Source organism: Nuphar pumila, chromosome 15 (assembly GCF_984573655.1).
Source record: "Nuphar pumila chromosome 15, dmNupPumi1.hap1.1, whole genome shotgun sequence".
Taxonomy (NCBI): domain Eukaryota; kingdom Viridiplantae; phylum Streptophyta; class Magnoliopsida; order Nymphaeales; family Nymphaeaceae; genus Nuphar; species Nuphar pumila.
This window is the reverse complement of record NC_143263.1, coordinates 46267930-46278940: the sequence shown is the minus strand read 5'-3', so window position 1 is coordinate 46278940 and position 11011 is coordinate 46267930. Positions and strand designations below refer to the sequence as shown.

General features: G+C 41.1%; 1 protein-coding gene across 1 annotated transcript; it reads right to left on the bottom strand.

The window, feature by feature from the left end:
- Positions 1 to 5712: 5712 nt before the first annotated feature.
- LOC149815322 (EIN3-binding F-box protein 1-like) lies at positions 5713 to 9910 on the bottom strand. Its single transcript, XM_089990079.1, has 2 exons — positions 9338 to 9910; positions 5713 to 8575 (listed from the first exon to the last, which is right to left on the bottom strand). The coding sequence occupies exons 1-2, from the start codon at positions 9360 to 9362 to the stop codon at positions 6546 to 6548; spliced, it is 2055 nt and encodes a 684-aa protein (XP_089846205.1). The 5' UTR covers positions 9363 to 9910; the 3' UTR covers positions 5713 to 6545.
- Between the last annotated feature and the right edge of the window lie 1101 nt (positions 9911 to 11011).

The following is an 11011-nucleotide window of genomic DNA, read 5'->3' as shown; positions in this document are numbered from 1 at the left end:
ACCAGACACTCAATGAAAAGAGTACCCGAAGGAAGTATTGGATAGATTATTATCTTCATTCATGATATGCAATCGTTTATTATAATTAATGTGTTTTATATCGATTTGTCGACATGTTGCATAATATGAAGACTACAACAATAAAAGCAGCTGGTGGGATAGATAATTCACTGCAGTGGAAGGGCCACTACCCTTCTATTATCAGGAGAGATTATTGGGAGAGAATGTGCGACAAGTGGGCGAGCAATAAATTTGAAACCGCTCAGCAAAGGCTGCATAAAACCGAGCGAAGATGCCCGATGCCCATCTATACACAGGTGGATCTAGAACTTTTGGGAGCCGCCTGAAGAAAATGGTAACTCATTAATATATATTGTCAAATTTATAAGTATTTCTGTATACTTTTTAATTAATTTTTTATCATTTAACCTTACAGAAAGCAGAAAAATGAGGCATTGTGCCTTACAAGGATGTGTTTGTTGAGACACATAAACATAAGAGCATGAGAGAGTTTGTATCAGAAAAGGCGAGCGCGACATTGGTATGTATTTATTGTATTAATAAACATTATAATATACAAGTCACTATGAATTACATTATCATAAACATTGTAATTCTTAACTATTAATTTATATTATAATCATTACTTTTTATGAGTCATACAAGCAGCAGATGGTAGAGCGATATGGCGATGACTCCACTCAGCATTGGTCTTTTGATCCTGCAGTATGAGTGACTACAACTGGTGAACCCAAAAAGAGTCGTGTGTTTGGGTTTATGAGTAACATGAACACCACACTAGTCGTTGCATTCTGCAGTCAGGGCTCTCAGAGTTCTTTCGTCAGCATCAACTTTTACCGTCTGATTGACCCTGCTATGTCTTGGGATAATGTCTGTCAGCGTCTTGAGGATAAAATGTGTGACTTTTTACATGAAGTCATTCTCAACCTTATCCATAATGAGTTGTGCAACTTTTTTCGGGACAAGGGAACTTTGTCTGAATTCAACATGAGCTCTGGTGTCTGTCAGGTATAAGATTCATGTAATTCGTTTCATGTTGTTAGATTTCAAGCTAGTATATGCATGATTGAACACATATAAGCATGATTTCATCACTATAAAATTTTTTAACTGCCTTATAACACATATATGCATGATTGAATCACTATAAAAGTTTTTTGACAACCTTAGAACACATACAAGCATTCTTTTATAACTATGACAACTTTAGAACACATATGAGCATGATATTAGCATATATGAAATTTTTTGACTGCCTTATAACACATATATGCATGCTTGAATCAATATGAAAGTTTTTTAACAACCTTAAAACACATATATGCATGATTGAATAACTATGAAAGTTTTTTGACTGCTTTAGAACACATATGAGCATGATTGAATCAGTATGAAAGTTTTTTGACAACCATAAAATACATATGAGCATGATATTAGTATATATGAAAGTTTTTTTACTGCCTTATAACACATATATGCATGATTGAATCACTATGAAAGTTTTTTAACAACCTTAAAACACATATAAGCATGATTTCATCACTATGAAATTGTTTTACTGCCTTAGAACACATATATGCATGATTGAATCACTATAAAAATTTTTTACTGCCTTAGAACACATGCATGATTGAATCACTATGAAAGTTTTTGACAATCTTATAACACATATAAGCATGATTTCATTACTATGAAAGTTTTTTTACTGTCTTATAACACATATATGCATGATTGTGATACATAACACATTTATTTGACAACCTTATAAACATTATATGCATGCGTGAATCACTATGACATTTTTTTGACAACCTTAGAATACATATCTGCATGATTGAATCACTATGATTTTTTTTGTCAGTCTTAGAACACATATCTGAATTCTATTATTGTCCTTCACTTTATTGCTAGTCTATGTGTCATTCAGCCATTTATTTTGATTGCATTAGACTAGGTGCATTGCATATAATTTATTTCATTATATTTTGTTTATCAATACTAACATTTTGGTTCTCTTGTAGGATGCTAGAGATGATCAGCATAGAGGAGCTGATGGAGGCATGGATGGAGGGGCAGATCGAGACAATGAAGAGGATGATGCCCCAAATCTTGGCGAGGATTAGATTCATCTGTTTAATTTGTTTCACGTACTTATAACTAATTAGAACTTGACAATGACTATACTGTAACTTATAACTTGTGTTAAATTTGTTTTACCTGCTTTGTATATGTATTTTTTATGTGTACTTTATTTTTTATACACGGGTTATATAAATTGTATAACGAGAAATTTTTCTCGATATTTATATTTCAAACAATTTTTTTTAAAAAAAAAATTATGATGGATTAACGACGGATATTATTCATCGCCAATTTAAATTAGTTGATGTTTTACAACATAATTTAATCTGTCGCTAATCCCTCGCTCAATTGGCGACGAACATTAGCGACAGATACGTATTTGTCGTTAAATTTTAGCAATGAAATACATTCCTTCGCAAAACCAAATCAGTCCTTATTTAGCGATGGATTAGCAATAGACATTATCCGTCGATAATCCATCGCTAGATAAATTCTGTCGCATTTTAAAGACCAGGATTATGCGATGACGGATTTTCATCGTTAATTTATCGCTAAACACGTTAGCGACGGATTAGCAATGGATTAACATTGGATAACGTTCGTCGCTAATCTGCATTTTTCTTGTAGTGCACGCCTACTCGGGCATAGAGCTCATAACAACCCACCGGAGTCCTTGCACTGACCAACCTCAGCCACGGGCCCGATGGTGAAACCACTCCTACCCATCTCAGAAAACACTACAGACTCGGAGTCCCCACAGCGAACAACCCACCAGAGTCCCCGCAATGAACAACCTCTGACGTTGGCCCGACGGTGGCCCTCCTACCCATCTCGGAAAATGCTACACACTCGGAGTCCCTGCAGCGAACAACCTCCATCACCGGCCCCGGCGGTGAAACCCCTCCTACCCCGGGTACGGAGCTCGTCGCACGGTTAGAGTCCGCTCCTATAGCCGGTCTCTGGTAGAGCTTTGAGGAGGCAAAAGGCGTCCCATGCATCTTGGTGGAGGAACCCGGCGGTGGAGCTCCCAGCACTGGCCAGAGACCTAGAGTTTCCGGCGAGGCAGTCAAACGTCACCGTTGAAATCTCCACTGTGAAACCCTGCTCTAAAGCTTGGAAACCCCACTGCCTTGCTCAATCGGTGAAGAGAGAGAGATGCATCGACGGGTGCGATGCGCCTGTCAATGCTTTTTTTTTTAATTGCTCCCTCTGTTCCTATTCATTTTGTAACAGGAGGATGTGGATCGAAAATTATACACCTTAATGAACATGGCGGATGCACGGAACGCCGTCCGTTGCATTCAATGTTTTGTTAAAAATTGTGTTCTTGATATCTTTTTTGTCCCATGCAATGTACAGGACGAGCCATCAAACATACTCTAAAAGTTCATTTGGTTCGTAAATAGATTGACCGAATTGGATCTAATATGTTTGTGCCTCATTTAGCTTTAACTTCAATTCAACTTGTGGGTGGTGGGGTGTTTGTTGGTGGGATGCTATATATTATTCACTTTGCATTCAAATTATATGCAGTTGCTGCATGGTGGGCACGCAGTGACATGCTTGACAGCCACCCATCTTGACATTTCTCAAGATGGGTGTGATTTTCATCCCTTCATCTCCAGAAATGTTGAGATGGATGGTCATCAGCAGGGCTGCATAAAAAAACACCTCATTCACTTTTGGGCTCATTGAAAACCCAATCCTAATCTGATAAATAATGATTCAGAACTGATTAAGAGAGAGCTAAAGCCTAATTTAAAAGTCCATTAAAGCTGGAAGAGATTCTCTCCCTGTCTCATTTTGCTTACATGAAGGGCAGAACAGCTGGTTATGAGCTACGTGGGACAACTGATAAATCTGACATTCTCATTCATCAGGTGGTTATGTCACACAAATCCACAACAAAAAAAAAAAAGGTAATATAAATGTGGGCCGTTACTCTACCAAGATGGACGGCAACACAGCGTGGGCTCTTCCTACGCGCCAAAGGTTGGTGGTGGTCTGCGAGGTTGATGTAACGCCTGCCCTTCAAAGGCACCGGCAATTTTTTGCCCCAGCCGGCTTTGAATGGATCAAAATGGCCACGTGGGTGGTAGTAAGCCTTTTCCCCATTAATTTGTCGATCGATTTGTCTAGAGAAAATGTCCCGTTAGGATGCCACTTTACGCCATCTCATGGGAGCATTGAATGCAAGTACCTGTCATCCGACAGGTGTTGCCTTACCTTAATTTTTCTTTTGAGTCAGTTTTTGAGCAAACCTTCCAGGTGGGCCGCTAAGAACCTGCAGAAAAAGAAAAATCCAAAATGGCTTGCTTCTTTGATTTACCAAAGTGATTACCTTCAACATGCATCCATTCTAAAAGTAAGGAGTAATCAATATCCCAAGAGATGTGACCGGCAAATAGAGCTTTCACTAGTCTTACGGAGAATAGTCCAGTTATAACTTCACAATGAATTTCATCAGTTTTGTGGAGATGCCTACACATATGATCGCAGTTTGGTTGCCACAATTGTGTACGAGCTTCATCATCACAAGGACAGGACAATAAAATAGCACATGGGTTGGCGTTTATATTGGGTTGGACCACAAAAAGTGTCATCTACCACGTCCAGTCCCACAAAACACTGCATGTTTTTGTTGTGACCGACTTTGACAGTTGAAATTTCAAAATCAGTCTAGGCATTTTCATGTTTGTGTGGCTTGTGATTCTTCTGTGATTGTGATCAAGAATGGCAGATAGCTGAGAGAAAGTCCAAGAATCATGCGGCAAAATCCATCCAAGTTGATGCTAAAGCACCCGTAGATTGCATGATAATCGGTCCGAATGTCCGATTCGATGGGTTGCTGTTCTTTCTCTTGCTCGACTTTCTATGTCCAGAAGCATATGGAGAGAAGTAGAATGGTTGATGATGAAGACCAGCGTTCTCCGTTTAATGATGCAGAAGGGTCGTTTGAGTTAAAGGTGAAGAAAGAAAGCTAGCAGAGAACTCAGAAATCTGCCTCTGTTATATACACACAAACTGTGCTTTAGCAAATAGACACATTCTTGCAGAGGGGTGCTAAAATTCACCCTTCTTTAGTTTCAATCTTTTCTAGGTTTCTATTTGAATTTAGTCTTATGTAATGACTAAATCATGATGAGAAAAAATTTAAATAGAGCAAAGCAGAATAATGGTGGTGGAGGGGAATCATATGGCACAAATTTGGATCACCCATTGATTTGGTGTCGGTCCAGACTTTTGTAACAATTTTATATATGCTTGATTGAACTGCTGCGCTTTTCAATTTAGAATCGTGATTACAGCAAATCACAATAATACTCACTTATCTCTATAGGGGTGTGCCGATGCCTGTTGTTCAATACGAACCTCATGATCAGGCTTGAAGTTATTAAAATTCATGTGTAGGATTATTCTTTGTTTTTACATTTTTAATTGGTTATGTTAATTTTTTGCTAAATTTTTAACCACTTTTGTTTGGTACACCATTCAAAATCGTTTCAATTTGATTCAATTGTGAGCGATTTTCTGAATCATTTTAAGATCCATTCACCCCTTGGTCGATTTGAACAAAAGAGAGAGAGAGAGAGAGAAATATGCACATAATAAACCAAACCAAACCAAACCAACTACTAATATATTATATCATGTTGGGTACAGCTCTTAGATACAGCAGCTTGGAAAAAAACTAGTTATGGCTTCAATGGAAAAACAACACACAGGTTGTCAAGGCAGACCCAAACCAATTGCCGCCATCACACCAAAGGCGCTCATGAGAGCAAAGAAGAGATCCCAGCCACCAAACGAGCTGCAAAACCCACCACACGAAGTACTAACTTGACCCATCATGAGGCCATACACAGCCACCATGATTACAAACACCAATTGAAGACCCCCATAACAACACTCTTAACACACACTGGAAAGACTGGACAAAATAGACCATCATGACCAGACAAAAGGTCATGACTAAAAAAACACCAGGCGCATGATGATATTGTATTGCCAATCAAGTACAAAACCAGGTCCCCGTTAAAAATCCCACAGCAACTAAAAAGTAAAAGCCTAACTTTGTGAAAAAACATGGTGAGTCGGTGACACTTCACAAGGAACTCTTCTGCCCAAAGGGTGAACAGGCCTTCTCCCCAACTACAGGGTAGGAAGAACCTGCAAAAACAGAGCAGAGAGCCCTCGGAAAACAACCAAGTTTTTTCCTCTCACCACTGTTTCTTCTTCTATTCGCTTCTTCACTGCAAAAGGCTCATTATAGAAGACTAAACAAATGAGCACAAAAAGAGCACACACAGAAACCTAAGAGCTATCTGATAAGGTGGTGGAGGCGAGGAAGAAATTGCCTCAAAAACCCCTTCTTTTGAAGAAATGCTGAACCAGATGTTTTTCTTTCTCCAACCACCAATTCCTCATCCATTTCCAGCAGATCAATAGAGGATGTCGCACCTCCACATCCGCTCCAAAAGCCACCCAACTGCCTTACTGCTGATCAAGTTGCAGTGCTGAAGGTTCAGGCCAACCAGAGAACCGCTCAGGTTGCCCAAGATCGGCAAGCTCTTCTCCGATACCTGCGAGCAGCCGGAAAGTGAGAGGATCTGCAAATCTGGCAGTCCCTTCTCGCATGTAGGGTAGGATACAATCCCGTGATCGGTGATTGAGCACCTTGACATGTCCAGTTCCTGCAGCAATGGGCAATTGGCCAGGATGGACATCAGACTCTCATCGGTCACCCTACTGCAACCACCAAGGTTCAGGAGCTGCAGGCTCCTACCATGAAACATCACCAGATGGGTAACGGCATTGTCAGTTAGGTTTGGGCACCCATTCAGGTTCACCTTCACCAGGCCTGCTTGGCAATTCTCCATCATAGACAACAAACCAGAGTCACCAAGGCCAGTGAGTCCACTGAAATCAACATGCTGCAACTGGGGGCAAACCTTCCCAATGATGGCTACGCCATGGCTTCCAAAACCAGGGCAATCCTGGATGGTCAGTGACTGTAGAGAGTTGCATGAAGGCAGGGAAACTAAATGTGCATCAACGTCCTTGATCCCCATGCATTTCACCAGAATAAGTGACTTCAGCTTCGCCTTGCAGATGGAGAGAGAGCTCAAGATCCCGGTCTGAGTGATGCGGTTGCATTCTTCTAACTGTAAATTCTCTAGTGAGACTGCAACCCTGGCAAATGCTCTCAACCCGTTATCTGACAGCAAGCAACACCTTCGGAGGAATAGAGATTTCACAACAGGGCAGCCAACGCCGACAGCTTCAAGACCCATATCGGTCATCCCATTGCAGGATGAGACAGAGAGGGCCTTGAGCTTTTTCAGACCATGGGCATTGCCAAGAGCCCAGAACCCGCGCTCGCCTACGTGCTGAAGGCCCATGAAGGACAATTCAGTCACCGATTTACCATAGTGACCAACCACTGCAAGTGAGACATCAGAAACGTTCACACCCTGAAGCTTGATCTTTGTAAGTCCAGCAGCAAAGACAACCAGGCCAGCCACACCTTGATCACCAACAAGCGGGCAATCCTTGATACTGATGGACTGAAGGTTAAAACATGAACGGCCGATAGCATGCAGACCTTCATTTCGAATAAGTGGGCAAGACTCCAATGTCAGAGATGACAAATTCGGGCACCTCTCCGCGATTGCAAGCAATGCCTTGTCCGTGATAGCCGGGCAATGCGAGAGATCAAGCTTCTCCAATAGGTGACACCCTTCAGAGATCTCACAGATTGACTTGTCAGTGATGGAGGAGACGTTCCAGATGGAGAGAACCTTGAGCGATGGGCACCCGCGAGCGATGGCAGAGATACCAACATCTGTAATGCCGCGAGTTGCATTACTACCCCGTATCAGAAGCTTGCCCAGACCACCGAGCATGGTAGCGCCTAAGGAGATAGCGGCGAGTCTAATGTCTGTGGCTTTCTTACCTTCCAAAGACCGGGTAAGATATCCAGCACCACTCTCAATTCCCTCCTCTGCATCACCACCATCAACCTCAATGGGGGCAGGCAGCACCCTCTCTCCATCAACATCATTCAACTCGGTTTTGGTGTTTTGGAGACCTGCATCCTTGTTGGTTACAAAGGCCTCCCTTGTGGCAATCACAGGATTGCAATTGCCTGCGAGCAATGGAACGATCTCAGACATGCAGATGCTGCTTTGAAGCATGAGCCATCGCTTGGAGACGCAGGCGCAGGCGCTCCGGTCGCGGCCGCTAGGCAACCGTGTGAAGATCAAAAAGAGACATTCATCTGGGAGGATGTCCATCGAAGGGACGATTTTTCGTGGCTCCTGCGTTTGTTCCTTGAGGACTAAGGGAGCGTTGATCCGAGCACGCTTCCGCTGCGGGCAGTAGACATCGGTGCGAGGCGATGGAGAAAGGATGGGGCTCGAATCCATGAGGCTCAAGATGAATGGGCCGCCGGGGCAGAAATCCTCATCCCCTGCAGCAAAACAAAATCATATATGAAACCTATTGTGCCAATTGCTGGAAAAAACAGAAAGAGAGGACACCAAAGAAGGTAGCCCCGATCTCTAACCCAAAATTCCTTCCTCCATCCTCTGATTTCCATACAAACTCTGTAAGGGGACCAGAGAGGCAGATTCAAGAACAAAAAAGTGTTCTTTATTCATCCAAAGGAACTGTTCCCGGGTGTTCCTCACGTAAAACCGTAACCCCAAAGCGAGCACCCTTTGTCAAGATCAAGGGTGTTCGGTGCTCCTCTGAAAGAAAGATGTAAGCGTTCCCCCACATGAAATCTCAACCCGAAACGTGCAATTTGGTCAAGTCGAACCAATACAATGAAGAAGAAAGCCCAACACCAACACTTATGGAATTGCATGGGGTCTTAAAACTATCAAAAGAACATTTTTCTTACAAAAGAGAAGGGAACATAGAATATTAAATTTCTATCACCAACTTCATATAAAGACGAATGCATGAAATAGAAGATCTGGTCTCGGGGAAATCAATGAAAGAAAAACCAAGACAAAGATTAAACCACCCTTTTTAATGCAAAAAAAAAAGGATGACAAAAAAGAGAACGATACACTGAACCATTCATGAAAAACAAGAACACCCAAAAAAAAACAAATTTAATAACGACCCATCCACACGAAAAAAGGAACTAAAAAAGAACAAGTAGTCATGAACCAAAATAAAATAAAAAAAGAAACGAAGGGGAAGGAAGGAAAAGATCCCTTACCGCAATACTTAACGAGGGTAGTCATGAAAGAGTCGTGAATTTCACCAAGGAGCACCGCACCACCACCAGCAACCCTTCAATCCCACCACAAACAACAAGCAGAAGGATCACAAAAACCTCTTCCAACGAGTCTCCCCAAACACCGAACTCACTACAGGCTTACTCCCCTTCTTCAGAAAGAGATGAAGAAAAAGAAAGAGAAAGAGAAACACGGAGAATCAAGCGGTTGGTTTGGGCTCATGGGCCATAGCCACGCCCTTACCCCAACGCCCCCCAACCTCAAGAATAAAAGGAGAGTAAAAAGGAAGAAGAAAGGAAAGAGAAGAAACAAAAAAACAAAAAAATGGGTGTTGTCAATTCCTATTTGGTCCTTCCCTTTCCATTTTTATCATATATCTCTCTCTAATATATATATATATATATATATATATATATATATATATATATATATATATATATATATATAATCTTCCTGCTACATTGTACAGTTGTACCATGTTCACAAATTGTATCTTTCATATCTTCCACATTCATTCCATCTCCGTGCCGCCCCCATTCAATGCATCCTTCCATAATAAGCCCCCTTCCTGGAATCCTGACCCAACCTAAACACAACCCCTATTTTCCTCCTCTTAGACTAAATTTACACCTCAACCCATTTGTAGCAAATAAATTCACTATCCTCTGTTTAGGGATGTCAAGGGGTCGGGTTTGATTCGAACCCATGTAAAACCAGTCTCAGATCTGATTTGAGATGCTTGTACCGACCTAGGTTTAATTGGACCTACTATAAGAGAAACCAAACCTGAATCCTATAAAAGATTACATGTCACTCACAACATACTCAGTAGAATAATTTATTTTTATCTTTTTTACATTGAAAATTTATGGTTCTTAGTCAGAACTGAAGTGGGGCTCGAGGCTGGTACGAAATTCATAAGCCTTACCCAGCTCCATATATTAATCAGACTGTTTGAGTATGACTTGCATTCTAATCTAGCTTCTTTGTTTATCACCAAACCCTAGCCCTATAAGGTTTGGTATGAATCGAGTCCATGTCAAACCCCAGCAATTGACACCCCTGCCTATGTCCCACATGATGCCCTAATCGAACCCTTATGCCCCTATATGCCAATCAGTGAAAAAAACGCACCCAAGTCAAAAGTGGCTCTCTTTCTATCGTTGCCAACCAAGACAATTGGGTTTGAATGAATCAAGTTATGTTAGGGCTGGTAAGGATATCAGTCGCTCATGGCTCGGCTCATGTTTGGCTCATAAGTAGCTCGTGAAATAGGCTTGGTAAGCTCGAGAATCAACAACTAATGTTCCTTGCTCAACTCGACTCATATAAGCTTGTTAATTAATTTTACATACATCTTATATCATAGAGTGAAGATGGCTGAAGAGTTTTGACTCACAAGTAATAAGTTTAGAGTTCAAATCTTATTGTTTACAAGTTTCAAAATTTTATTTATTTTGTAAATGAGTAAGTTTGAGCTTTGTTTAGTATGTTTAGGGTATAAATTATATTTTTTATTTAAAAAATATATTTTTTGTAATAGCTGATGCTCCACTCATTTAGCTTGGACTTTTCATGAGCTCAAGCTCGGCTTGGCTAGTTGACCTTGAACACCCTCTGAGCTCACAGTATATTATATGGTCCAAGCTTTGATT

What these genes read in the sequence shown, in the direction of transcription:
- LOC149815322 (XM_089990079.1), bottom strand. Translation starts at nt 9,362, where the DNA reads ATGACTACCCTCGTTAAGTATTGCG. An exon ending in TACCCTCGTTAAGTATTGCG is followed by an intron (nt 8,576 to 9,337) that starts GTAAGGGATCTT and finishes GTTTTGCTGCAG; the next exon opens with GGGATGAGGATTTCTGCCCC.